The sequence below is a fragment of the Aethalodelphis obliquidens genome, unplaced genomic scaffold (assembly GCF_003676395.1).
Source record: "Aethalodelphis obliquidens isolate GAN/ISIS:26980383/991018 unplaced genomic scaffold, ASM367639v1 scaffold7, whole genome shotgun sequence".
Taxonomy (NCBI): Eukaryota; Metazoa; Chordata; class Mammalia; order Artiodactyla; family Delphinidae; genus Aethalodelphis; species Aethalodelphis obliquidens.
This window is the reverse complement of record NW_020837951.1, coordinates 1,467,296-1,494,944: the sequence shown is the minus strand read 5'-3', so window position 1 is coordinate 1,494,944 and position 27,649 is coordinate 1,467,296. Positions and strand designations below refer to the sequence as shown.

Here is a 27,649-nt window from a genome sequence, read left to right as displayed (position 1 = left end):
GTGTACATACGCACACAACGGCACGTACACGTGTACATACGCACACACAGGCACGTGCACGTGTACATACGCACACACAGGCACATACACGTGTACATACGCACACACGGGCACGTACACGTGTACATACGCACACACAGGACTTGGGACGCACCGGCCAGCCGCATGGCAAGAGGAGGGGGGTGGGTCAAAAATGGCGGCAGCCGCTCCGCAGCGCGCCTCGGTGGCCCGTCTGCTCGGGACACGGGTGGGTATGGAGCGCGGGCTGAGTCAGCCCAGGCCGTGGATTAGGAAGATAGTCGTGTTCACGGGGCACTTTTAGGCATTGAGGGAGCTGGGGAAACAGGGTCATCGCAGTACAATTTGAAAAACATACAAATAATTCGTGCTACCATTATGTCACCATGCTGTGGTAAACGACGAATTCCCACTTAAAAGCCAGATTTCTATCATCAAAGGGCTGCCCACAGCCACAGGCGGCAGAAGCCCTCTCGGTTCTGCAAAGCAAACTCCACAGGTGGGCATCCGGGCAGCAGCCCAGGCCTGGAGGAGGCAGAGCTGAGCGGTGGGGCCAGGGGGGCCCCCGGGCTCATGGGACAGAAGGGACAGGGGTGCTCTGGGCCGGAGCGAGGCCCAGCGCCGCCAGCCAAGGTGGCAGCACGGTGGGGGGAGGGGAGAGGGCGCAGGCACACACCGGAAGTAACTGGAAACCCGTTCTCTGGTCAGGTGAATCCCTTCACAAGAGCAGCCGGTGGTCAGAGTGGGCAGCAACATTCCTACCAGCAGGGCCCAGGTTGTATGTGGGAGCTCCCTGCACACCTGGCTGTGCCCGGCCCTGGGCCAGACCGTCCGCCTCCCCATCTTGGCCTTGGCCAGCCAGTGCCTGGCTCCTGACCCCAGTGAGGGCAGGAAGGTGGCCTCCACTGCAGGACGGCCGGCTCCTTCCGCACGCACAGGAAGGAAGGGCCCACAGCCCTGCCCAGCCTCCGGGGCCCTCAGCTCGGGGACGGGCCTGCTCCCGGGGCCACCTAGTCTGCACTGATTCTGTGTGAACATCCATGCAGCGTGCCAGCCAGGACTGGTCGTTGGTGTCTAGGGAAGCAGAATGGAGCACTGTTCTGGTCCCCTCGGGTAACGAACAAGGGTCAGACCCTTGCTTTGGACTCCGGGGCTTTTGTCTGAAGAAGACACTCTCTAACCAACCACGGATTCACCGCGGGGTGAACTGCGGTGTCCAGAGGGACAAGCTGGCGGGGGGCGGGGTGGGGGGTGGGCGCGGCTGCCCCAGGCCCCACCCACTCTGACCACACGGCCCTCCAGCCCGCACGTCCCCCACTTCCCGGGATGCTCGCCCCACTTCCATGGCCCTCCCTGTACCGGGGATGCTGAGGAAGGTCCTGCATCTTACGGGACCCACAGAGCTGGCACCTGCCTGCCCTGGGCTCAGGGCCTGCCCCAGCGTCCACCTGGGCCGCCTGTCATTCGGGGCCCTTGGGGGTCCTGGCTTATGCCCTGCCCCCTCTGGCCCAGGCTGCTCCCATCAGCTGGCCAGTCCGCACGGGTGGCAGTACCCGCCCTTTTCAGCCTGTGCCTGCCCCGGGGCTCCGGGTCACCTGGGTCAGGGTGGCAGGTGACCACTGTTGGACCAGCCAGAGGTGGGGGAACTCTGCCCGCCCTGGGCTCCTGGGAGCCTGCACGTGGCCAGGTTGGCATACTTGCCGTCTCTTAGGAGGACGAGCTGACTTCCTGGCTGTGGTGGCCGTGCCTGAGCACCCTCCCGTGAGCCTCTTCTGCATCGGACCGTGGATGTGCCTGTACGGGGGCGCCTGGCACACCGCCCGCCCGCCCGCGCAGGCCCTCCCAGCATCAGTCTGCCACCCCCACACCCCGCCCCGGGTGCAGTGCGGGCCACACAGCGAGAGCCACAGCAACCCTGCCTGAGGCCCCGGGTGACACAGCTGCCAGCCTGCCTGGGCATGTTGCCCGGCGGCGGCTGGGGGAGGGGCGGGCCCACGAGCCCTGAATCAGCTGCTCCCGCGTGGCCCTGTCCCCTCCAGGGCAAGGATGCTGGTGAGGCGGGGGGAGGGGATGGGGGTGGGCCCTCCATCTTTGGGGAGCTGTCAGGCTGCCGGGGATTTTCTGGAAAGCCGCCCCTGCAGGAGCCAGGCCTCCTGGGGGATGAGAGGAAGGACCTTCCCGGAAGAGGGCCTTTTCCAAACAACACCAAAAAGGGAGAAGGGAGAGGACCGGCCTGTGCCGAGGGAAGGAAGCGCTGAGTCAGCAGCAAGCCCTGCCATCCTCCCTCCTCCAATCAGGCGCTGGAGCAGACAGGGACCTCTCAAGGTCAGGGAACATCAATGTCCACAGGCGGGTCCCAGCGGACGGCCCTTCCTCCGCAGCGGCCCGGGGGTCCAGCTCTGGTCCGGAGGTGGGCTGTGCCCGCCCTGGCCGCCCTCGGCGGGGGTGCTGTGTCCCTCCCGCTGGGCTTGCTCCCAGGCAGGCGGGGCGGTGGTACCACCGGGGGACGAAGAGGGCATCTTCGAGGGCACCTCGTCCACCCCTGCCCGGGGCCTGGGCGGCACCTGGACTTTCTCAGAGAACCGTGTGGCTTCTAGAAATTCCTTCTTGCCATTGCCTCCCTCCCACTGTTGGCTCACCTCCCACCGGCAGCCCCTCCCACCCTCCGGGCCGGGGTCCCTCAGCACAGGGAGGGCCGGCCCCACGGGCGGGCCAACAAGAGGCCCCCACACCCGGTGCAAAGGAGGCCACCACGAGGCCCTGTTCGTTGTTGAAGGGAAGCCTCTCTCCCCTCCTCCCCGCCCCCACCCCACCGCTGCCGGCTTCTGCCCCAGCCTTGACCTCCTGCTGCCCGGGATGGCCGCCCCCAGATCTGACCGTCCTCTCCCCAGGCCGCCAGGCTCCCAGTGCCCCCTCCGACTCTCCCAGGCCTCGCCCCGCCCCCAGCTCTCGCTGGGGCACTGCTCGTCCCCTCCCCTGGCCAGCTCCCTTCTCTGTGGTCACACTGCCTGCCCCCCCCCCCCCCCCCCCCCCGACTCCCAAAATCAAGGCCCGGTGTCACCACCACCGTCCAGGTGCTGTCTCCCCCCCAGCAGCGGCGCTGCTCCCAGGGTCCCCGGGCTGAGACCCCTCTCTGGACGGTGCCCGAACTGGTAACTAGGGCACAGTCTGGGCAGAATGCCCCTGCCTCCCTGCGGTGGCCGGCTCAGCGTGCGCTCTTTGAAAATGGTGACTGTCCCCCCAGGGGGACATGGGGTTCGTTCAGCCCGGAGGACGGGCTGGTGGCTCCCGCACCAGACGGTGCAGACAGCACCCCCACCACACACGAGTCCTGCTGGGCAGCGCCGGTCTAGAGACCCACTGAAGAAAACGCTCCAACCTGCGCAAAACCAGGGGAGGCCAGGCCAGGAGGCCTGTGGACGCTGCAGAAGGTGGGCAAACCCGAGGCTCCAGCGCGGCGAGAGGACAGATCTGGGGCAGTGCTGCCCACTGCCAGCCGCTCCCAGTGAAGCCAGCACGCCCGAGAGTGGTCTCCCGGCCGGGAAGCCGCATCCCCACCCGCTCCTCGGCCAGGCTTTGTGCAGCAAACTGCCCCTCCCAAGGGTCCTCTGCCACTGCTCGGGGGGCCAACTGCCCCTCCCAAGGGTCCTCTGCGACTGCTCGGGGGGCCAAGGCTTTTGCGAGGACTTTACCAGCTCTGCCACCACAGGCTGAACCCCAAAAGGACTCAGACTGTTTTTTTCTGAAACGTCAAGTTCCACAAAATTCCAGAGATAGCAGCTACGCCGCTCTGTCGTGGACCCCCAGCTCTTCCGGGGCCACATTTCTGGCCACACTGGCTGCGTGGAAGGGCATCACCCTCATCATCACGTGGGAGGAAGTCTTTGCAAGGGAGAAACGTGAGCGTCCCCTGCACAGAAGCCAGGGAAGCCTTTCCACGATAGAGATACTAACTAATAACCTGTCACTCGTTTTCCAATTGCTTTTTGGTTACACAAGGATTCCTAACCCTGGTTTCCTTCCAGTTTTTCTCCTGTGGGTAAGCGTCTCCCCATCCGGCTGCCGTCCTGGCACTTGAGGGCGTCATCTGTCTGATAAGGACGATACACACTTGCCTGTTGGTTGAACTCAGCCCTCCTGGACCTCACCAGGCCCCCCGCTTGGCCAGCGCTGACAAATTCTCGCTGCCTCCCCAGCCAAATCCCCAGGACAGGCTCCAGCGGTGGGGCCCCTGGACTCATGGCAGGGTGGCCCTACAGCCCATCACACTCCTTCTCCAGCATGGCAGACGGCTGCTTTGCAAGGTTCGGATCTGACTCGTGAAGAACGGCATCTGTGGCATTTGGGGCTGCTTATATCCTTTAAAAAAGGTATAAACGTTTTGAGCTTCAAACAGTCACGCTGTCAATGTGTTAAAAAAATAAGTTTAATGCAGGTGGCTCACTTCATAAAGAATTTCACAGGCACTCAAGACACCAAGCAGCTTTGTGTCCACACCACCGTGACCCCCCTGCTGCCCCAGCCCCGTGGACACGTGCCCACCTCAGAGGGGGCCTCAGAGTAACGTGAGTCAACTAACACAGAACAAAGCTTTTAGGAAACAGCATGATTTGGTGCAAAACGTCCTCTGCAGCGCCGAGAAGTGGGGTCCGTGTGGGTCGGCTCCTTGCCTGCCGTCCAGGTAACCGGGAGAGACTCACCCCCCGATTCCCTCGGAGGAGCCGTCCACTGACCTCGAGTGGACAATCGTCCGACAGAAGCTGGCTACAAATTAAAGAGCACAGTTTACAGCCAAGTGTTTTTTGCCTCCTTTACCTGATTTGGCTTTTTTTTCCAGTGGCACACAACTGCCCCGACAGCTCCCCCTGGCCACTGGGGGACCCGGCCAGGCAGGGTTGAAGGGGCTACCGCCCGTGCCTGCGGGTGTGGGGACAACTTGGGGTGAAGTAGCATCGGCCTCCCTGTCACCCTCAATATGGGGCCCTATGTCCCGCCTCTGGCTGTTGTCCCAGCTGAATTATTCAGTGCCCCTCGCCTGCCCACAAGGCCTGCGGCTACCCTGTCCCCATCTGATGGAGGCCACGGTGAGGGGTCTGGGCAAAACTGGCCCTCTGGTATGTTCTCTCTGCAACCGGAAGCACCCCTGGACCACTGGTTCTTTCCTGGCCCACATTCATTTTTGCTTTGTACTCCCAGCTGCTCTAACAACCGCCGAGGCAGGGACAAAGGGGCCACCGAGCTCCTCACTCGGAGGTCCAGCCCTGGTGCAACCCTGATTCCAAGAGGTGTTTCTTCCAACAGACACGTCTCGAACCTGGACGTTCCCTGAGGGGAAGAGACTGAAAGCCCCCTGAGGCCAGAAAGAGACTGAGTTGCCTCCCCAGAAATCCACACTTGAAGAGTGGAGCCCTGGACCCGGCACTCCCCTGGGCTGGCCCCTGATCTAGGCACTGACAGGCAAACCGAGGTGCCGCTGAAGCCCGGCCTGGGACTCAGGACCCCCACGCCTCTCAGGGTAACAAATGGAGGAGCGTCCGTGGGCTGAGTGAGGACTCGGTGGCCCAGGGCAGAGTGAAGAGCTTGGTGGCAGTGTGGTGCACCAGCTGGTGGAGACTGACGCTTCCCCAAGGCTAGGGCGGGGGGCCGGGCGTGCACAGGAGGGGGCTGTGCGGCCAGGAGGATCTCCCCTCCAGATCTGCACCTGGGTAGCACACCCCTCCCGGGGACCTCCAACACCACTGGTGACACCATTGCCCTGGAGAGGGGACAGGGACACAGGCTCTCCAAGTACAGACTGGACCCATACCCGTCCCCCCCCTGCCCCCCCGCCCCGGGAATAGCTTGGAAAGTGCAGGCTGGAACCACAAGCAGGTGGCGCAGGGGACACCGCACCGAAACCACACACAGAAAGGGTCTGAGCAAAGGCCAGCAGGAGGGAGGGCGCCAGTGTACCCTTCACAGAAGTCTCAGCCCTTTCCTGAGCCAGAGACGCAGGCGCCGGGGCGGGGTGGGGGGGTTATGCCTCTGACACAGGGCAGAAAGGGCCCCAACCTACCGCGTCGAGAAAAGCGCCCACTGCAGGTGCATCTACGGCCGGGTCACCGGAAACCGTCCCCGGAAGAGCCCGCGGCGCCCTCACATGTCCACGAAGACCATGAAGCACCAGCCCAGGCCCCCGACCAGCAGCATGGTCACGTGGATGCCGTAGACCAGCAGCTCGTTGAGGAGGCGGAAGTCCACGCGCCGACGGCCCAGCAGCAGCAGCAGCGCCGACAGCTTGAGCTGGAAGCGCAGCAGGACGCGCACGCCCAGGTACTGCAGGCAGAAGAGGGCGGCCAGCGCGCCCCACAGCGCGGCCGTGAAGAGGCTGCAGCTGAAGTAGAGCAGGAAGCGGATGAAGCCGTAGAGCCAGCGTGCCCGGACGTACACGTCGAAGTTGTTGTACTTGGTGCGGGCCGGGCGGGAGGCGCGTGCCGGGCCGCAGGCGGCGTGCAGGCAGGTGGTGTGCGGGCCCTGGAAGGAGCGCACCCGCCGGGGGATGGGCATGACCGGCATTGGGCCCAGGGCGGCAGTCAGCATAGGCGTCGTGGGTGCCTGGGCCTGGGAGGCCGAGGCTGAGTCCCGGGGGAGGCGTGGGCCTGCAGGGAGAGCGACACGGAGAGGAGCCAGGTCAGCCGGGACATCAGCCAGCGCGGGGCCGCAGGGAGACCGAGTCTGGGACTTGGGATCCGCTCACATTCCCCGGGGTTACTCTTTTCATAATTGCTACCGAGGACACTCCAAAGGGAGCCCCAATCACGTGGGAACCAAAATTCCACCAGCGACACCGGGAAGAAGGGTCAGGACAGTGGCCGCAGGCCCCCTGGCAGTCAATGCCAAGACCCACGAGGAAGGGCCGACAGAAACCCTGGCTAACCGCCCCCTCCCCCAGGCTCGGCGAGTCCCCTTCACTGGACTCACCGTCCGGCTTTGATCTGGGATGCCCATGCCTGCCTGCGCTTCTGTGGCTGCTTTATCCAGGGCGAATAAGTCCCCGAGTGGCAGCCACACAACAGGACAGGACGAGGGAGAGGGTGTCCACAGGGCAGACGGGGGCCGTTCTCTTCAGCAACTTGACAGGCCAAGTGCTGGGGACCAGGCAGCCGGCACCGGGCTCTGGGCTCCCCTGCGGGGCCTGAACCCTCGTGCTGTCGTTCACCAGGAGTGACCTTTGCCAGGTCACCTCACCCCCCGAGACCGTCCCTGTTCCGCACAACGGGGATGTCGAGCGCTGGGCTCGCAGGGGTGCTGTGGTTATAGGCAAATGGAACGTTTCCGGGCAAGTGCTGCCCGTGCCTGGCGGAGAGGATGGCGGCCCAGGGCCAGTGGTGTTGTCGCAGAGCACGGGCCCTGTGGCTTGGGCCGCCACAGGAGAGGAGAAACGGCAAGTGGTTCTCTAGTTCTGCCTGGCAAGCGTCATTTATAGCTCGCCTGAATCGTGGCTGGAAACACAGAACTGGGAGTTCGGGACGTGTAAAATCGGAGCAGCAAAGTTGGTTACAGGCTCCGGGGAGGCACTGCCGAGGGCATCTGCGTCCCATCGCATGGCTTGTAGCCTGAGGGCCTGCAGGGGGATTTCTGCTAGCTCCCTCTCCGGCCGCCCACGTGGTGCTCTGGCCGGAGGCGGAGGAGGGGGAGGCCGGGCGCGTCCACCCTCCCCTGCCCACAGCCCCAGCCCTTCCCACAGGCTTCGGTCTGAACGCGGTCTGACAGCAGCTAATGGCACTCAGATGTCGGTGCTCCCTTCACGCGGCGGAGTCGCGCCTCGGGCGGGCCGCTCGCCATCCTCCCATCGCCACCTGGCCGCGGGCAACGCATGTGCGCCACGGGCTTCCAGGTCGGGGCCGGGGCGTCCGCGCGGCACCCACGCGCTCGCTTCTGGGGGGTGCCGGGCCCCAGATCCCGGAGGCAGGGCCGACCCGTAGCGCCCCCGGGAGCCGCCCCCGCCCCGCCCGGGCACCCCCGCCCGCTCACCGGGTGCCCTCTCAGCGCCGGCGTCCCGAGCCGCGCGGCCCCCTGTCCCTCGGGGCTCCGGGAGCAGGGCGGCCGCATGGTGCCGACGGCGCGGCCCGGACCCTCACGCGTCCCCGCCCGGGGCCGCCCCGAAGGGCCAGGGGCTCCCGCGCCCGGTGGCCGGCGGCGTTTGGCCTAGCGTGGGAGCCGTAGCGCCGTCCCTCTGCGGCCACCGTAGGACTTCCCTCACGCCCCTCCGCCCGAGCTGACACGGAGAGCGTCTCCCTTCCCCCAGCTCCGTGCCGACACCGAGCGCCCGGAACTCGGCGCTTCCCCTGGGCGTACGTGCGTGCGTGCGTGCGCGCGCGGCGCGGCGCGCGACCCCTGACTTTGCCAGCCGACTACACCACCCCGCCTACGCCGCCGGGGCCTCGGCCCGTCCTGCGCAGGCGCAGATAGCGGACGTGCGCCGCCGAGTCCCCGGGCAGCTCCTCTGCTCATGCTCCGCTGCACCCGAGGCGGTTGGCAGTGCGCAGGCGCGGGCCCTACGGGCGCAGCTGTTCTTCCGGCCCTGGGAGAGCGCTTGCCAATGGTCCCGAGATCGGTCGGGGTCCTGCGTGTCTGCCGCCCGGCGAGCCTGAAGCGGACTGCGTGACACCACCCATGGACGCACGTCCCCAAATGTAGGGAAGACTGGCCGGCTGACCACCCACGGACACCAAGGTCCCCAAGTGTAGGGAGTCAGGGCGGGCTGGCTGACACCCACGGAGCCCTGGGGTTGCCCTTTGCCAGGAGAATGAGGATTTCGGTGTAGACGTGTTTAAACATTTTAATCCGATCGAGGTTAGGGTGGGGGAAACTTCACGCGCCTTGGATTTAGTCGGCAAGTTCTATTTGCCTGAATTCTATCAATTGTGGAGAAGCTGCTAGTTGCACACACGTGGGAACGGCTGGTTCTGTTCCCCAGTGCCTGCAGGTCCTGGTCCTGGTCGCTGTTTTGGATACTGGACGCTCTGATAGAGGCCAGCTCCTCGGGCATCCTTTACAGAAGACGGCTGACCCGCCAGGTCGGAGAGCCTCCACCTGCAGGAGCCCCTACCTGCAAGCACGTCACCTTCCCTTGCAAGTCCTGACCCCGACCCGCCCACACCCTCGCCCTGTCGTGTAGGAAGGGGTCAGATGCCTGCGGGCACGTGTGGTCCTATCCCTTCAGCTGCAGCTTTGCTGGTGAGGAGTCTGGCAGCGTCATGCTGGAGAGGGGAAGAAGGGGCCCAGAGAATTTTGAGAAGTTTCTAGATCAGGCGAAGTGGCAGCAGGAGAGGATGGGAGAGAAGAGGGATATTTTAAGAAGTGATTCTTAAAATGCATCTTCTCTGCTGCTGGGTTTCCACAGTGGCCCCCTGCTTTGCACCCTACCCCAGGGTGCTGGTTTTTTTCCCTAGACCCTGGTCCAGCTCTGTCCCCTTGAGATGCCCTATACAGGCCCCCCTCCCCGGCTCTGTGAGGAGGCCCCATTGCTTCTATCCATGACTTGTCCCTTCCCACTTCCTTTTTCTGTCCCTCTACCTGTCCTCCACCCAACGAGCTCCTACTCACCCTTTAAGACCCCGATCAATATCCCCACCTCTGAGAAGCCACCTCCAACTGTGTGCCACCCCTTCCCCCCCCTTGGGGGGGGGGAAGTCCTGCCTTTCTTACACCCCGAAAGCTACCTTTATGGACCAGCCTCTCCCACTAGCTCAGTTTTCTTACCATGGCCCACACAGTCAGATGTATCTTTTCATTGTGATCTAGTCCACACACGCACATGTTTAAACAACTCCAGAAGCTTCACAAACAGTACTTCTTCTGACCATGCGCTCTGCTGTGTTCTGTTGCTTCATTCAGTAGCCCCGAGGACGAAGACAAGGCTTGTCCTCACAGCCAGCTCAGTGGCGGGGCCGGGGGAGCCCCGCCGAAGTGTGCCGTGTTTGTTCGCAGGCTCGGCCCGGTGTGGGGATTCAGTGGGGGTTTCCTTCATGCCCTCCATCCCCCCAGGCATCCCTCCCTCTCCTCCTGTCCCCGCCCTTCCCGTGGGTGTCCAGGCTGTGGGCAGTGGCGTGGCGCCACCTGCTGGGACGGTGCATGTGGTGTCGCAGAGCCGGCCGCTGTGATACCTCGTGAAGGGCCTGAGAAGCGCCTGAGTCCATCAGAGGCTTCGAGGCCCCAGCCGTAAACCAGGGCACCCTGGGCCAAATCGCACCCGCTCCCTGGTTGTCTGTGGCTGCTTTGGAGTTACCGTGGAGCTGAGTAGCCTCCTACAGCAGGCCTGATGGCGCACAAACCCTCTACTCTCTGCCTTTGCAGAAACCTAGTTTAAACCTGGTGGCATTTGGGATCTTAGTTCCACGACTAGGAATCGAACTCAGGCCCCCTGCATTAGAAGCTCGGAGTCTTAGCCACTGGACCGCCAGGGAATTCCCTCACCCAGGTTTAAACAAGCATTTATCACAGGGCGCACAGGGAATGCTAAAGGTGCAAACTGCCAGGTTTGGGACGGTTTTAGCCACCCACAACCTCCACTGTCCCTGCACTTGCTAGGGAGTGAGGATCCAGTCACTTCAGGGGCCAGACAAGGAGTGGCTGTTGCTGCCCGGACAGTAGAGGCTGAGTGACCCCAGACATCAGGCTGTCCTGCAGGTTTGGGTGTGGGGAGGGGCTGACCTCTCTGCGGTCATTTTTTTTTTTTAAAACATTTATTTATTTGGTTGCGCTGGGTGTTGGTTGTGGCAGGTGGGCTCCTTAGTTGAGGCATGCTGGCTCCTTAGTTGTGGCATGTGAACTCTTAGTTGCGGCATGCATGTGGGATCTAGTTCCCTGACCAGCAATGGAACTCGGGCCCCCTGCATTGGGAGCACAGAGTCTTAACCACTGTGCCACCAGGGAAGTCCCCGCAGTCATGTTTTAACTGTCCAGTCCTCGGGCAGGGCCAGTGTGACTTCCAGCCCCGTGACAGTGGGTTTAATCCTCACAAATGTCCCGACAACGGAGTCAGGCACGTTAGCGTTCAGCGACCGCACAGTTCTTGTAAACGGCCCTGCAGTCACCTCGCCATCAAGCGACAGACTACCATGTGATCCAGCAACCCCACTCCTGGGCATATACCCAGACAAAACTCTGATTCAAAAAGATACACACACCCCTATGTTCATAGTAGCACTATTCACAATGGCCAAGACATGGAAACAACCTAAATGTCGGTCGACAGATGAATGGATAAAGAAGATGTGGTACATATATATAATGGAATACTACTCAGCCATAGAAAGACTGAAATGATGCCATTTGCAGCAACATGGATGCAGTTGGAGATTATCGTACTAAGTAAAATAAGTCAGAAAAAGAAAGACAAGCACCATATGATATCACCTATATGTGGAATCTGAAATACGACACAAATGAACCTGTCTACGAAACAGAAACAGACTCAGCGACGTAGAGAACAGACTGGTGGTTGCCAGGGGGAGGGGGCTTGGGGAAGGATGGAGTGGGAGTTTGGGGTCAGCAGATACGAACTATTAAATATAGGATGGACAAACAACGAAGCCCTACCGTATAGCACTGAGAACTCTATTCAATATCGTATGATAAACTGTAATGAAAAAATATTTTTAAAAGGATGTAAAAAAAAAGAATGTAAAATGTGTGAAAATGATAATGTGCTCAAGGGAGTGAAATTGAAAACCACCAAAAAAAAAAAAGAGAGACAGACTCGAATTCCCTCCCCTTAGCTTTGGACTGCCTTAGTGACCAGACCCTGAGGCCCAAGTGACGCCCGTGATTCTGGGGCTGTGCAGCTTCGTCCTCAGCCTCCGGGTTGCTCCCTGGAAGCACCAGCTGCTGCGCTGTGAGATGCAGGCCCACGTGGGGGTGTGTGGACAGCCTGTCATGGGCAGCCCAGCTCAGCCCAGCCTTCGGGTGTCCCTGGGCAGGTGTCAGACCTGCGAGTGAATGGCCCTCCAGGTGACTTTGGCTCCAGCCCTCTGGGTCACCCACCGACTTTTGAGTCTTCCCAGCTGAGCTCCCAGATGGCGCAGAGCAGGGAAGCCCTGTCTGGGCCCTGTCCAAATCCCCGCCTCATGGACCCTGAGGTTACTGCTTTACGGTACCAGGTTTGGGGTGGTCTTGTCACATGCCCAGATGGTTTGAGCGAACGTATTTCACATCCTTATAACCACCTTCAAGGGAAATAGTCTTGCCTCCACTTTACAGACGAGGAAAGAGGTTTCTGCTCAAGTCAGGCCTGACTCCCAAACTCCTCACCACCCACGGTGGCTAATACGTGGCATGCATACTGGGCCATCTCCTCCGGACTCGCTGCAGACATCACTAGTTGATTTGGCACTCTGCCAAAATCCCTAGTCATCTCACCAACGGCTGGTTCCTTGCTGGTCCTCGGTTACAGAATCCCAGCCTATCTTTGGGGGGCATCGTGCCTGGCTAACAGATCACAGCATCTCCCACTCCTGATGTGATTCCTCCTTTAGCCCTGTGAGTCCTCAAGGTGGATTCTGGGCCAGTGTGTCACAAGGGCCAGTAGGACCCCCAGAGGTCGCCACAGAAGCAGTGGACAGCAGTTACGGAAGGCAGCGCAGGGGACTGGCCGGAGCGTGTGCTCCAGACCCAGCCTGCCTGGTTGAGCTCTGGCTCCAGCACTTTCTATCTGTGGGCACCCCACTCTCAGCATGGTGGTGCCTGGCAGGGAGGCCTCCCGCCGCCCCCCACCCCACCCCCACCCCTCTGGAGCTGAAGCTCCAGCTGTAGCCCTGGTACCTGGCACACAGCCGGCCCAGTACTACTTGAGTTGTTGGTTGGTGGGTTGGTTGGTTGGTTGATTAAGTGCCTGCCCTGTGCCAGGCATTCAGAACCGGGGGCCCAGGCTTTGGAGGGAAACAAGGCTCAGCCTGGCACCGCCCAGTGACATCTGCGGGCGTTAGCTCGCCCGGCTCCAGTCCGGGCACCCTGGGCGCACGGTGCAGGGGTAAAGGGCGTGGGAGGGAAGCAGCTTGGGCTGCTTGCCGGGGCAGCGCGGAGATCCCCGGCTCCAGGCCTGGGGGGTGACGCCGGGGGGTGGCCCAGGCAGCTGGACTTGCCCTGATTTCAGAGGTGTGTCCACCCTCCCTCCCCACTCCCCCTGGGCTCTGCAGTGGGTGGGCTAAGCTACGTAACCTCCCTAAGTGTCCAGCCTCCATCCGTGAGCTGGATGTCGCATCCCCAGTGGCTGTTGGTGAGGGTTTCAGAGTGTGGAGCCAGGGCCGGGGCAGGATGCATGCACGTTAAATGCTGCCAATGACCGAGCTCCCGGACCGGGACCCGGCCTCTCACCGTGGGAAGGAGACCACACGGCCCGTCTCCTTGGTGGTCCTGACCTCCTCCCGGGTGGCAGGCCCACCATCTCACGGACGTGCCCTCCTGAAACCCAGACCCAGGCCGCGAAGCGGGCAGGGGAGGCTTGGCCCCTTTCCAGCACCCCCCGCCCCGCGGCCCAGGTTGTATTTTCTCCTGTGCTAATTCCACAAAAGACAGAACTCACACTCCCTTTGATTGAACAGTTTTGTGCTGACAGGAGGGAAGATTTGTGGCAGAGTCACCATCACCCCCGAGGGTGTGCGATTTGTCCGGCTCGGAGGAGACGGGCGGGGCGGGTATGTTTTATGGCGCGCTTGGAAGAAAAACCTAGGCATTTCTATGTCACTTGTTGCAATATAAATGCTAACCTGCACTTCTTTCAAAACTTTTAATGAATTGTGTACATCCCGGAAGATTTATAAGGTGAACGCGATGGCTCAAAATGTTACTTTTAACATATGTGTCAGTTTGGCAACAGCACCAAAAAAATCTGGAAGATACCGCATTCAGAAATAAATCATAAATAGATGCATCTTAAAAGAGGTTTATTTTGGTCGTTAATGGTTGATGGGCCCCCCCAGTGCAGGATTTAAAGGTAAATTATGCAAAACCAAAAACAAACCTTATAATACTTAATCAAACATGCATAAAACTGTCAGGACCAAATAAATCCTCTCAATTAACTTGCTTCAGATTGTGATTACATTCGCTAATTTAATCAGCCCCAGAATAATCTGGAGGCCCGGAAAGGATGGATGGCTGTGCGTCACGCCCCCGGGGGCAGGGGCGGGGCTAAGCCGTAGCAGGACGGGGAGGTCAGGGCCCACCTGTCTCCACAGGGTGGCCCTTTCCCTCTCCCACTCGCGGAGGTCTAGCGCATCACCAGGCGCTTGGCTGGATCCCCGTCAGCTGCTGCCCTGGGGATGCAGCAGCCTTCACATGTGTCACCTGGATGGCCGGGCCTGGAAGTCACCATCTGGAACCAGTCCCACTCTGGTTTCGCTTGGCTCCAGAAGCCCTGGCATTCACATCGGTGTGGATGCCAGCTCCCTCCTGGTCTTTTCCAGAACAGCGGAACCGAAATGGACTGGGAACGGTTCCCTTGGCGTCTGTCCGTTCCTCCCTCTGATTCTTGATTAAATGAGGGTTTTGACTTGAACTGTGTTTTGTCCATTTTGCGGGGGGGGGGGGGGGGGGGGGGGGGGTGGTGACAGGCAGTCAGGCCAGGGTGAACCTGCGTCTGGGCCTGCACGGGGAGGAGGTGGTCTCCACTCAAGGCCTGGCCCGAGGTGGGCACGGAGCCGAGCTCGCCCAGTGCACCCTGTGGTGGGGACCCAGGCAGTCCCGTTGCCCCATCACTTTGCTTCCCTTCTGACCAAGGCTGTGTGCCCGTTTCCCTTGGTACCTGCCAAAGACCTCCCGGTCCAATAGGACCACCCAGACCAGAGCAAATCACCAAGGAGAACTGCGCGAGGCTTTGTGCTTTAAGAACCGAAGCTTTGTGAAGTGCGTTTCTTTTTGTAAAATCTGGCGAGTGTATTTCAACCAGAACCAAATCTGCTTCCTGTGTAATTCTAGCAGAGGAGAAAAGGAAAACACACACAAGGAGGGAGAGACGGAGAGAGGGAGAGGGGAGGCCATGTACACCTGGTCGAGCTGATCGGGGCGGTTGGGTCTCCGTGCTTCAGTCTGAGCTCCTGACTGCTGCGCGGATCTCGGGACCCCACCTCGGGACCCCCCTCTCTCCCAGGGCCCCTCTTTACCCCTCTCCCTACGTTTTGGTGGACGTGGCCTCTGCTAAGCCATCAGCACACACCCTGCCTCCGCTGCTTCCCCAGCTGCCCTGTGGGGCCCCTTGGGGACAAGCCCGGCTTTGCCCTGGGACGCGGGGGGACAAGCTGTGTTCCCTGGTGCCTGCACTCCTCCGGCGAAGTGCTCTAGTATTGTATTTAATTGTCAAAGCGGGACTCTGTTGGGTACCTGGGTTTGCATTCTGCTCTCTCCCACTTGGCCTTTCGTAAGGAACGCTTTCCATGTCAGTGGACACTCTTCATAAATCTGGCCTTTGGGGCCACCTGTGTTCTGGTGCACAACGTCCTGTCACCTCATCATTCCTCTCCAGCTGGACACGAGCCTTGGTGTCAGTGTTTTGTGAGCATATACAATTCTGTGATGCGCACCCTGGTACATAAACCTGGGCGCGCACACCTTTCACCTTCCCTTGGGATGGATCGCCCACGCTGGCTAACTTTTTAAGGCCCCTGACGATTGCTGTGGCTGGACCCCTGCTCTCTCTGCTGCAGACAACGACTGAGGCGCGAGGTTCGGGGCTGGGGGGCGGGGAACTCCCCGTCTGCGGTTCTGCCTTCACACCCCTTGCCTGCTCTCGCTGGTACGGACAGAGCCTCCGAGAACCGGCAGCCTCTCCTGCCAAGGGGAATTGTTCCTCCTGTCATTTGCAAAACAAGCCGCAAAGAGTGTCCATGCCTCTGAGAAGGAGAGCTGCGACCTGATCATTCTGGGGGCCTTGGAGCCATGGGCTTCCATGGAAGCACAGAGGCTGGTGGTCTGGGACACGGCAAAGGGGGACACTTATTTGGAACACGGTGTCCAGGCTCAACATGGTCTTAGCCAGCAAATGCACTGAGGGTCACCGGGGCCAAAGAACAGCCTGTCTGCTGGACTGTCAGCCCATAGGGGCAGGAAGCTCCTTCAGTAAAAGGCAGTGAACCTGGAAAGCATCGCGCTCAGCGAGATCAGCCGACGCAACAGACAAGTACTGTGCGATCCCGACCATGTGAGGCCCTAGAGGAGTCAAACCCACAGACAGGAAGCAGATGGCGGAGCCAGGGCTGGGGGAGGGGAGGGGAGTGAGTGTTTCATGGGGACAGAGTTTCAGTTTGGGAAGATGAGAAAGTTCTGGAGAGGATGGTAGTGATGGTTGCACAACAACGAGAATGTACTTAATGCCCCTGAACTGTGCACTTAAAAATGGTTAAGATGGGGCTTCCCTGGTGGCGCAGTGGTTGAGAGTCCGCCTGTCGATGCGGGGGACGCAGGTTTGTGCCCCGGTCCGGGAAGATCCCACATGCCACGGAGCGGCTGGGCCCGTGAGCCATGGCCGCTGAGCCTGCGCGTCCGGAGCCTGTGCTTCGCGACGGGAGAGGCCACAGCAGTGAGAGGCCCGCGTACGCAAAAAAAAAAAAAAAAAAAAATGGTTAAGATTGTAAAAAAAAAAAAGTTAAGATGGTAAATTTTGTGTTATGTATATTTTACCACAATAAAAAGAAAAAGAAATGGGGGCAATAAAAACATACATTCCTAAATACTTGAATAAAAGTATAAAAAGTGCATACTTTTTGCATAAAAAGTGCTGGAAGAGCAAGAAGGCTTGGGGTGGAGGAGCAGGTGAGAGGGGCTCTTCCTGTGCAGACGGCGGGGTGTGGGCCTCATGTGCCAGCTGATGGGACCCAGGCCTCAGCCCTCACACAAGCCGAGTGGGTGGCCTTGTGTGGATGTCCACTAAGGCGTGCATGCGTCCCTGCTGTGTTCACTCCTTTTCAACTGACCCGTCCCCTCCCCGCCACACCCTATATCCTTCCAGATGCTTTCAGTGGTCCTCCTGCAGCCGCCTCCACTGGGACTCTGAGCTCCTCTCTGCTCCCCTAGAAGCTCTCCAGCCCGGCCAAGGGTCCTAGGCCTTCCGGCCCCTCTGGGCTTTGAGGGTTTAGTGGAGGGAAATAAACTAAACGCAACCCGGGCAGGGGCAGAGCGTCGGTCAGCACGTACCCCTGGAGGGAGGCCGGGGGTGGGGGACTCCGGGCCCATCCAGTTTCCTGGCTGGCAGAGGCAGCAGCCCCAGCCTGGGCGGCAGTCACCTGGCCCGCGTCCTCGTGGCGTCCCCGCTCCGTGGAGACGCAAGGCCCCTGGACTCCGACATTCCAGCATGCAGGTGTCCTGAGCAGTAAAGGGATTCTGGGGGCTGGTCTGTTGACCCTCCGAGAAGGACAGCGGAATCTGTATGCCCCAGTTTAAGTCATCTCAGCGCGCAAGGCTGTGCATGATGGAGCCGCAGCACCAGAAGGCTCTCCCGGGACAGAGGCGCCCCAGCTCCGCGGCCCGGGCTCGGTCCGGCTGGTGCGCGCGGCAGCCGGCAGGGGGCACCCCCGGGCCGGGCCGCGCGGCCCTCGGTCTCTCCAGGGCGGGGCCGTAGGTCTCCCGGAGACCAAGCAGGCGCTGGGCGACTGGAGCCCGCCGAGCACCCCTGCTCACCCCCGCTCACCGCGGGGACCCAGGGGCACCCTTGCTCACCCCGACGCGCCCGGGGCACCCTGGCTCATCCCTGCTCACCCCGGGGCACCCCCGCTCACCTCCGCACACCCTGGCTCATCTTGGGGCACCCCTCCCTGCTCACCCCCGCGCACCCGGGGCGCCCTGGCGCATCCCGGGGCCGGGCTGGTCGTCCGCGCTCTCCGTGCCAGTGTCTTCCCCGGGTAGCTGGGCGTGAAACGGGCCGCGTTGCCGCCTGGCCCTAGCTCTGGGGAGTCCTCAAGATGAGGAGTGCGCTGCTGCGGGTCAGGGTGCAGCCGCGCCGGGAGCCCAGGCTTTTTTGGGTGAGCTGAGCGCTGATCCCAGGAGGAACTTGTACCCCCTGTACATGGGACCCCCGCAGCAGAGCAGGTGGGGAGCACCCGGGTATGGAGAGAGTGGACCGCGCCAAGAGGAGGGCTTTGTGTCCTGACCCGCCCACTCCGGGGTCCGCACCCGCCCACTTGACCGGCCGAGCGACCTCACCCGGCAGACCCCACCCCCTCGAGGGGCGTGTCTCCCTCCCGCCGCGGGCGGGGAGGCTCAGCGAGGAGCCTGGAGCCGCGCTCCTCCAGCGGCGCTAGGGGACGCCCGCTCCCTTTCCACCGGCTCCTGGGAACCCTGGTCCTCCTGTTCCGGGGGGGGGGGGGGGGGGGGGGGGGGGGGGGGCAGGCAGTGGCAGGACTCGCTCTGCAGCCCCACCCTCACCCCAGCAGCCTTCCTCCTGAAACAGGATGAGTCCTGATCATGTGGGGCGTGGAGGGGCTGCAGGTGTTTCTTGCAGGGACGCACCGGATGGGGGATGACCCGCAGCACCGGGCTTGTGTGTAGAGAGAAGAGACAGAGAGAGATGCATATACAAGGGGAGGAGGTGGGTAAGAAAATGAAGGTGCAGAGGTTAAGAAGCCTGACTCTGGACAGAGGTCTAGGATGCCTAAGGCCGGCACCAGACACCTACCCAAGAAACCCGGTGGGGTCATGGGTCCAGCAGGACGATCGATCACCCAGGCTCCTGCTGCCTGGGTGGGGCCGCCCCTAGGAGATGGGCATTATGACCTCCCATTAAAGGAGGTGAGTGGGGCTGCTGGGCACTGGTTGGGCCCTCGGGGGGCCGCTGTAGTGCTGCGGAGAATGTCGAGGGCCCCGAAGACAAGCGCCAGCCTTGCAGGAGCCCGCCACTGATTTCCTGGCCCAAGTGGCTGGTGGGTGGTCAGGGCTGCTGGGCAGGTGCGGACAGGAGTCTCACAGCCCCGTCGACTGGCTCCTGCTCTCTTCTCCCCGGGGGTTTGGGGCACAGCCTGGGTCTGCCCCACCCCAGGCAGCGGTGCCCCTGCCCACCATGTCCAGACAGCTCCTCGGGTTTGAGACAGAAACATCTCTTGGGCAAAGGAGTCTTCCAGGCACAAGGGGGACTCGCGGACCTGCGAGCCTGAGGAAGCCAGTTCCTTTAGGTCTGGGGGGACCACCCGGCAAGCTGAGAAAGTCTTCTTCTAAGGAGTTGTGCTGGAAAAACGCTTAAGTAAAAATGGCAATGACCTCTGACGGTGTCACTTTAAATATGTATGTATAGACCACTTTTTTAGAGCAGTTTTACGTTCGCAGCAAAAGTGAGAGGAAGGTACAGAGATTTCCCCGTTTACCACTCCCCTCCCCGCACAAGCACAGGCTCCCCCATTACATCCCCCCCAGAGCAGTCCACTTATTACAATTGATGAACCTGTGTTGACACTCGTAATCACCCAAAGTCCGCAGTTTCGTATTCACGCGCTTCAGATGGGGAGACTCAGGCTTGGGGGTGAAGGAACGCACACCCTCAGGACCGGCCAGCCAGGAGGAGGACGGACCGCCGGCCTCAGCGCGCGGCTCCCAATGGCAGCGCCAGACTCCACTCAGAGGACAAACACCTGGGAAGCACATCCTTCCGGTGGCCAGTCGGGCAGTGCAGTGGCGCCCCCTCTGTGGGCCACTCATGCTCCTGGGCAGAATCACGGCCACACTGAGCTGTTTCGTGGTCACATGCTAAATGGAAGAGCCAGGGCTGCCAAAACTGTAGGCCACGGGCAGGCAAGGCACCCGGCCAGCTCTCAGTCAAGGGCACAGGGAAAGTCTACAGGGGGGTGTCACTCAGCGCTGAGCGGGCAGCTTGGAGGTCGGCAATCTGCTCGTGTGTCCCGCGGCTCCCCCAGAGGCTCCTGTGCGGCCCACCTCGCTCACCGCTGCACCCCACGTTCTTTTGTCGAACGTGTGAATGATTCCACGGATGAACAAGTGCCTTCTTCCATGAATCGTCTCGTGCCCTGGGAGGAAGGGCCAGAGGCCACACCACCTGGCTGTCAGAGTCGCGGGGAGACTCAACTGTGTCTACCCCGCCCGCCCCCAGGGTCACCTATCTGCAGACCGGATCCCCACGGGAGCCAGAGCTCAGCAAGGACCCCCATTTGACCAGCCACAGAACACTCACCCACCTCATGTCAGCTCCAGGTAACAGTTGGGGACAGTCACCCCTGGTGGGGCCACGCCTTGCTGCTCTGGCCGGACACGGTCACAGGGGCGCCGTATGCATTAGCATGGAAGCAGTGTTGATATCAGCACTTCAGGGTTATTTATGAATTCATCTATTTGCAGGGACAGGCTTTTCTGCATTCGGTTGCCATGGTTGCCTTAAAGCCGGTATCTTATTAATTCTGCATGTTATGAAATAAATTTAGATCAGACGATCGCTGTGAAGGTTCTTTTTTTATTATTATGCCGTTTAGTTCTTGACGCCTGGGGTAGGAAGTTTCCAGCACAGAGAGTCACGTCGACACACATCCATCAGATTCTGGGCACCTGGGTGGGGTGCAGGGAGGAGGGGGAGGGGGACAGGATGCTGCAGGGGGGAAGGGTGAGGCCAGAAGGACCCAAGTGGCCTCAGCAGCTCCTGAAGGGGTTGCACAGCTGGATGGACAGTGCCGTCGGGGAGGGAGGCTGGTGCCCTCTGGGGTGTCTCAGCTGCGATTGCAAGGCGGACTGCTGGGTACCGAGGGTACCAGGGTGAGGGGCCGCTCCCTGCCCTGGGGCTGCCTGGGACAGCTGGCAGAAATTCATCAGAAACAGCATGAGCTCCCAATGGGGTGAGTTCAGGCTGGCTTGGGAAGCCTGGCTGAAGCGTCCAGGAGGGGCCCTGCTGGGGTCTCTTTTGGTCAAACTGGCTGCATTTGATGTAGTTTCTGTTCGTTACCTGCCCCGGATGGCCTTGAATCTGCCTGGCGGCCTCAGGAAACACCACTGTTTGACCTCCGATCTACAGAAGAGGCAAGAGGTCAAAAGCACACAATTCTGTGATGGCCGGGACGGGGTGCAGGTCCGTTTACTGCCCACACAGGGCCCTCGAGGGACCCTCCGCAGCCTCTGGAGCAAGGCCTCCCCATGAACCCTGAAAAGCCCCCAGGCCTGTTCCCCTGGCCCACTGCAGCCCGGGCAGCCGCCGTATCCTGCTTGGCCACGGGGTCACCCCCATGGAGCTCAGTGCGTGGGGCTGGGCAGCTGGTGGCCTGAGGGCCAGTGGGGCTGGTGCCCAGTGCCCAGGCCCCGGCACAGATGGCTTCTACGGAAGCACGACAGCTCTGGCCAGGCCTGGCCTTTGCTTCCACTGACTGCTAAGACCCTGGGCTCAGGGCCAATAGGGCATGAGGAGGCCGTACGGAGAGGAGGAGGTACGTGGGCGGAGGGGGGCCCAGCCCGGGGCTCTGGAGGCGGAGAGGACCAGCCTGGTCATGGAGTCCGGGCTGGGAGCTGCCTCGGCTGCCGCTGCTGCCTCTGCCCTAGGACACCGAGACCCCTGGAGCCGGGCCACCGCAAGAAGAGGGGGCTGGGGCTCGGCTGCCAGGTGCCCTAGGCCAAGTAGTGGGGAGGCCCGGTGCCAGCTTGCTGTGTGACCTCGAGCTGTTGCTGGCTCTCGGGGGGCCTCAGTCCCCTCTGTCGAATGGCTGGGCGTCTCCAAGGTCTTCCCAGCTGAGCCAGGAGGCGTTGGCTCTCTGCAGGGTGACCCGTCACGTCGCCACACCTGCCTGTGAAACACGCTACCCCACCCCCGAGCCCTGTGGCTGCGGCCCATCGATCCCCCTCCCAGCAGCACCGTGTGGTCTCCTCGGATGCTCCGAGCCCCCCAGGGCCTGATCAGGGCATCGACAGAGCCGGGCTCACCATTTAATTAAGCTGAGTTTAATTAAAAACCTGGGGTTCGTTATTAGACTTGGTAATTGATTTAATTTTCTGTGGAATCCAAGTGCCCAAATCCTCTATTCCGTGAACTCCCAAATTCTGGGGGGTGGAGTTGGACGGACCAAAAGGAAAAGCTTCCTGAAGTGGGAGGTTTGCTCCCACCCTCCGGTCCGCAGGGTCCCTGTGGCCGTCCCCCCCCCCCACCGCTCCTCCCCCCAGTGCCTCACCTCCCGCTCCCTTTCCCAGCCCCCCACACATACCTTAGGTTTTGTCAGTTGAAGATTCCCACCTGGAGCTGCGGGCTCCCCTCAACCAGGCAGTTTCCCTAACAGGAAAGGTGGGCAGGGCCATGACCTTGCTGCCCGGCGGGGTTTCTGGAAACCCTGCAGCACAAGTGCCTACAGTGGCTCAGGCCTCTGCTGGTGCCCCCAGCCTGGGGGATGGACAGGGGTCTCCTCGAGAGGTCCCAGCAGACAATGACATGTGCTCTGATTCGGAGGGGCTCCGGATTGGGGGAAGGGGGCTGCCCCGCCCTCTCTCCCAGTGTATGAGGGGCGAGTGGGCCTGCCCTCCAGAGACCCCTACTGCGGCGATCCCGCCAGAGAGCAGAGTGCCAGGCGGTGGCTGCACTGGGGCCTGGTGGCCTAGGCGAGAAGAGGAGGCAAGAAAACCAGTGATGCTTGTAGCAGAAACGCCTCTGCTCATCCTCTGAGAGAGAAGGCAGGAGTTGTGGACCCTGAGGTCACCTGTGAGATTAAACGCCTGGACCGTCTAGGGCAGGGCATGGGGCAGCGATCTTTCATTCCCAAACGCCTCGGGAGGACTGGACACCCTCCTGCCTGATACACAACGGCGATCTTTGACCCCCGGGTCCTCCCTGGGCTGAGAACATCTTCTGTAAAGGGAAATTTCTCCTCCCTAATCATGGTGAATCCCGAAACCACCTTTAAAAAATAGAGGTTGGGAGCAGCCTGGTGGTCCCTCCAACACCTGAACCTGGAGTGAGCGTTTGCCCCAGCGATTCCACTGCTGGGTCCACACCGAGAGGACCGCAAACACGCGTCCATGCGGGAGATGGTGCACGTGTGACCGAAGCGGCTTTATGCCTAAAGGTCAAAGGGGAAACAACCCAGATGTCCATCCCTTGATGAATGGATAAACGAAACGCGCTCCATCCACCGGATGGCATATTATTAGGTGATAAAAAGGGGTGAAGCATCGACACGTACAGCACGGAGGGACCTCAGAAACACGATGCCGAGTGAGAGGAACCAGACACAAAAGCCCGCTCGGGTGGGGTCCCGTTAATGTGAAGTGTGCAACGGACAGACAGTGGACCAGCGATTGCCAGGGGCTGGGATGGGGGGTTTGCGGTGAGAACCAAGGGGTACAAGACTTCTTTCCTTCTTTTACTTTTTAAGTTGCAAAATACACATGACACGAAATCCACCATCTTAACCACTCAAGGCATCAAAAAGCACATTCACGTTGTTGTGCCACCGTCACCCCATCCGTTTCCAGATGGTTCTCATCTTCCCAAACTGAAGCTCTGGCCCCACTAGACACTCCCTTCCCCACTCCCCCGGACCCTGACCCCGCCCACCCCGGACCCTGACCCCGCCCACCCGCATCTACTTCCTGTCTCTCTGGGTTTGACTCCTCCAGGCCCTCCCGTGAATGGACACCGTAGCACCGGTCCTTTTACATCTGGCGTTTTCACTCAGCACAGCGTCCTCCAGGTTCCTCCTTCTCGGAGCCCGCGTCGGGATTTCCCAGGGCTTCTTTCCGAGATGATGAAAATGTCGAAAATTGACCTTGGTGATGGCAGCAGACATCTGTGAATATATTAAAAGCCACGGAACTGTACGCTGCAACTGGGTGAACTGTGCGGTGTGTGAGTTATAAACAGAGGTGGATCCAGGCTGCCTGCCCGCCTTCCCCTCTCCCGTCCTGCAAGGGGCTGAGCTTGAGAAGCCAGAGGCCGTGGGCTTTGCAGCCGCGTCCTAGTGACAGGGGCACGCACGTGGCTCCCTGGTGATGGGAGGCTCCTGGAAACGCTTGGACTGAGGGACTCTGCCAGCTTTCTTCCCTGCTGGGACCTGTCCCACCCTGACGCAGCCCCTCCATGCACCCCACCTGGAGCCTGAGGACCGCAGCCCCTGCGGGGCTCTGGCCACCCCAGCAGCACGGGGAGCGTTCCAGGGCAGCAACCGTGTCAGCGTTGTCACTGCCGCTCTCTGCGGCTTAATCCTGCCCTCACCTGGTCCCAGTCAAACGCCTGGTACAGCTGTGCCCGGCGCCCGTCCCAAGACGCTCAGCCCTCTTCCCAGGGCTGTGACGGTAGACGCCCGAGTGGATAAAGCCCTGGCGTGCGGCGCCCAGTGAAAGGCGGGTCAGACCAATGAGTGAGGGCTGGAATCACTATTCTGTGCGTCGAAGGGACGGTCCCCCAGGCCTCCTGGCGTCATCGCTCATGGCCAGAGGTTCCCCAGGGAGGGAGTCCTGGGGTGACGACGGGGCGTGCGTGCGTGCCTGGGGCCTCCGCGCTTCCCTCATAAAGCCAGACCCCCACCTCTCTGCACAGTGCGGCTGTTTGAAGGCCTGTCTCCGGGTTGTAAAACTGGAAAAATCTAAACTTGTTATTCACATTTCCATGAGTCCCAGGTGGCCTCCACCCTCGGTGACCTTGGAGGCTGGCCAAGGATAGAGATGGCCCAGGCCAGGCCAGGTCGCAGAACCCCCGGGGAGGAGACGGCCCCTTCCGAGTTGGGTTCGCCTGGGTGGCTGCTGGGCCAGGTCTGGGGAAAGGGCTGCTGGCAGCCCAGGAAGAGGGGCCCTGGTGATGTTTCCCTTGGGGGCAAGCAGGGTGGGGACCTGTGTTTGTCTTGTTGGTGCCCAGTGCCCCGCAGCCCTGGCCCTGTGTGTGGGTGCAGAGGTGGGAGGCCTCCTGGGAAGGCCCAGCCAGAGTCACCATGAGGGTTCCACCCTCCCTTACTGATGGGCTGGGGGTGAGGGGAGTGACGGTCCTGCAGCCCGGGGATGGGGCTCCTCCCACTGCTCCCCTTACCTGGAGGCTGCCCCGTGGCCCGGCTGCCTTTCTGACACCAGGGTCTCCAGTCCATCTTGGGAAGGGGAAGCTGAGGGGGGACCCTGGACAGGGAGTCCCGGCTACACCCTCTCCCGTGAGGCCTGGAGCAAGGCCCCCACCCAGGGCCCTTGGGTGGCGCTCACTTCCACAGATCCGTTTCCTTCTGTGTTGACGTGTGGGCAGCCCAGCCACAGGGACCGACAGGGGGCAGGAGAGGAGAAGGCCCCGCCTCCCCTCTGCTTCCCCGATGTGCCCCAACCCTGCGGGAGGGGGAATGGCAGAACTCCCCCTGTGCACCGAGGGCACCCAGCCTGGCCTGTCCCAAGTCTGGGGCCCAGGAAGGCACCTCCTCGTCCCTCCCCACCAGGGGTCTGGGTCAAGGTCTGGGGGGCTTTCTTGGGACAGGCTCCCACCCCCACCACCCATGAGCATCACGTGGGAAGGTTTTGGACCAGCTGGGACCAGTTACTGGGAAATCGGAGTCCCTGAGCCTGGTGAGGCTGGCGGGGATGTGCAGAGCCGGGTGGGACCCCCCTCCCCCAGGGCAGCCCCCCAACCCCTTCCCAGGTGCAGGGCCAGGGGCTCATCTACTCTTTGCCCACCGACCCCAGCCCATCCCCTGATTGCCCTGGCGGGGGGGTGAGTTCAGACAAAAAAGTCAGTTTCCATCTGGGGACGCAGAGTGTTTCTGAGCGGAGGCTCTTTCCCAGACTTTGGCGGGTGCCCTGCCCCACTGAGGTCTGAGCGTTGCTGCAGCCCACCCATCCCCCTTCTCCATGGCGGGCGGTTCCCAGGTGCCCCGGGTCACAGGTCCCATCTGGGGCAGGCTCACGGAGGGAGTTTCTGGACCCCCAGGGATGCTGCTCCCACATCCCGCCCAGCTCCACAGTCTAGGGGCCTCTGCTTTGAGGGAGGTGGGGGGCAGGGCCACGTGAACACGGAATACCACCCCGCGCCCCGGGCAGGGTCAAGGTTGGCAGAAACGTCGACCGGAAGACACCCTTGGAAGTCCAGTAACTTAGGGACAACTAAGGGACGCTTCTGTAACGACGAAATCATTGACTTGGGTGGGGCTGGGGAGGTGGGGCGCACTTCCCAGGTGCGGGGTGCCAGTGGGCGGGGCTGCTCCTGCTGGGCGGGTCCTGCAGGACCCAGAGTGTCAGGTGCCCCCTGGCTGGGGCCGGGCTTGGGAGGCGGGGAAGGCAGGCGAGTGTCCGAGGCCCTCACTTGGCACTGGCTTGCTTATCCCAGCCACCCATCCAGGGCCCCTGGGCTGGGGATGCAAGCCTCCCGCCCCGCCCAGCTCCTCCTCAACCCCAAACAAGGGGCGTGGCTGGCTTTGGGAGCTCTTCCGTTTCCTCTCCGAGACATCACTCCGAGACCTAGTACCTGAGTCCAGAAAGCCCCGGAGCTGGCTGCCCCCTCACCAACCCCCACCAGCCCACAGGTGCCCCCTGCCCTTCGGGCCTCCAGGCAGAGTGCGAGCGGGCTTTACACCAGCCCAGGAGGAGGATGCTGCCATTGACCGGGTGGGCACGGACCAGGAGCCCCTGCCCGCCGAGTCAGCCGTCCAGGCTGCCAGGAGCCCACGGGACATGGGGAGGGGCGGGGCAGGGGGAGGTAAGAGTGAGGACTCGGGCATCGGGGCACCGGGTTTGGAGCTGGGCAGCATCAGGCAAGTCCTTCTCCGCCCCAGCCCTCAGTTTCCTCAGCTGCAAAATGGGATGACGCTGTTGAGCTGTGAGGATTAAACTGAGTGTAACGAGCGAAGGGGCCGGGGGGCCCCTCATTCCGTCCCGAGAGCAGCCGATTCAAGGTGAAGGGACTCCCTGTGCATCCCTCTGTTGGACTCTGATGGGTCTGAGAGAGCAAAGCCCTCCCTGGGGACGAGTGGTCAGCAAACCGCACCCCCCGCCAGGCCCCAGGGGTCTGGCTGCCTCTCCGGCCCCTTGCCCCTAATCACCACATCACCCTGCCCGCAGCCTGCAGTCACCGGCCCACACCTCCACCCCCGGCCCCTCGCACCCAGGCCTGCGTCCTAAGGTTCCCGCCCGCTCTGGCGTGGTCGGACCTCAGCAGGAAAGACGCTGGCCAGTCGGTCTGCCAGTTGCTGCTTCTACAACCAGGGTGCAGGCCCCAGACAGGACTGTCCGTTCTTCTTTCCCACCTCCAGGGTGGGGCAAGGAAGGAACTTCCCAACCTGGGCTGGAAGAGGTCCCTGCCGTCCCCGGAGCCCGCCGAGATGGCAGGTCGCCCTCACAGAGGGACTGTGCACATGTGTGTGGTGTGTGCATCAGTGTAAGTGCACGCACGTGTGCCAGCAAGCACGTGCACGCACAACCTGCCGTGCGCTCGTGGGAAGTGTGCATGCCCAGGCGTGCAAGTGCACATGTGTGTGTCGTGCATGGTGCATGAGTGTACGTGTGACGTGTTTGCACATGTGTGTGCAGCATTGTGTACATGTGTGGTGTGTGTGACTGGTGTGTCTGTACATGCTTGTGGGGGGTGAGAGTGTGTACCCGTGAGCGCCTGCCCCAGCCCAGGCACCCGGCAGCCCCCTTTGCAGAGGGACACCCCTGCCCCGGCAAACCCCATGTTGCAGAGAGGGTGCCCTGGTCGTGGGGGCCAGGTGGGGGCAGGGAGTGGGCACAG

The 27,649-nt window shown here is 61.6% G+C and overlaps 1 protein-coding gene across 4 annotated transcripts; it reads right to left on the bottom strand.

Moving 5' to 3' along the window:
• Positions 1–1,826: 1,826 nt before the first annotated feature.
• On the bottom strand, positions 1,827–8,407 carry TMEM250 (transmembrane protein 250). Of its 4 annotated transcripts, XM_027104301.1 has the most exons (4): positions 8,032–8,407; positions 6,979–7,621; positions 6,074–6,656; positions 4,426–4,782 (listed from the first exon to the last, which is right to left on the bottom strand). In XM_027104301.1, exon 3 carries the CDS (start codon positions 6,595–6,597, stop codon positions 6,154–6,156), a length of 444 nt encoding a protein of 147 aa, XP_026960102.1. In that variant the 5' UTR covers positions 6,598–6,656; positions 6,979–7,621; positions 8,032–8,407; the 3' UTR covers positions 4,426–4,782; positions 6,074–6,153. The 4 variants fall into 4 exon arrangements, with proteins under 4 accessions (XP_026960103.1, XP_026960102.1, XP_026960101.1 ...); XM_027104302.1 differs by lacking the exons at positions 4,426–4,782; positions 8,032–8,407 and adding an exon at positions 1,827–4,377 and having other exon boundaries at positions 6,979–8,006; XM_027104300.1 differs by lacking the exon at positions 6,979–7,621.
• Positions 8,408–27,649: the final 19,242 nt, after the last annotated feature.

Bases quoted from the DNA above. Each gene is read 5' to 3' on its own strand.
- TMEM250 (XM_027104301.1), bottom strand. From the start codon at position 6,597: ATGCTGACTGCCGCCCTGGGCCCAATGCCGGTCATGCCCATCCCCCGG.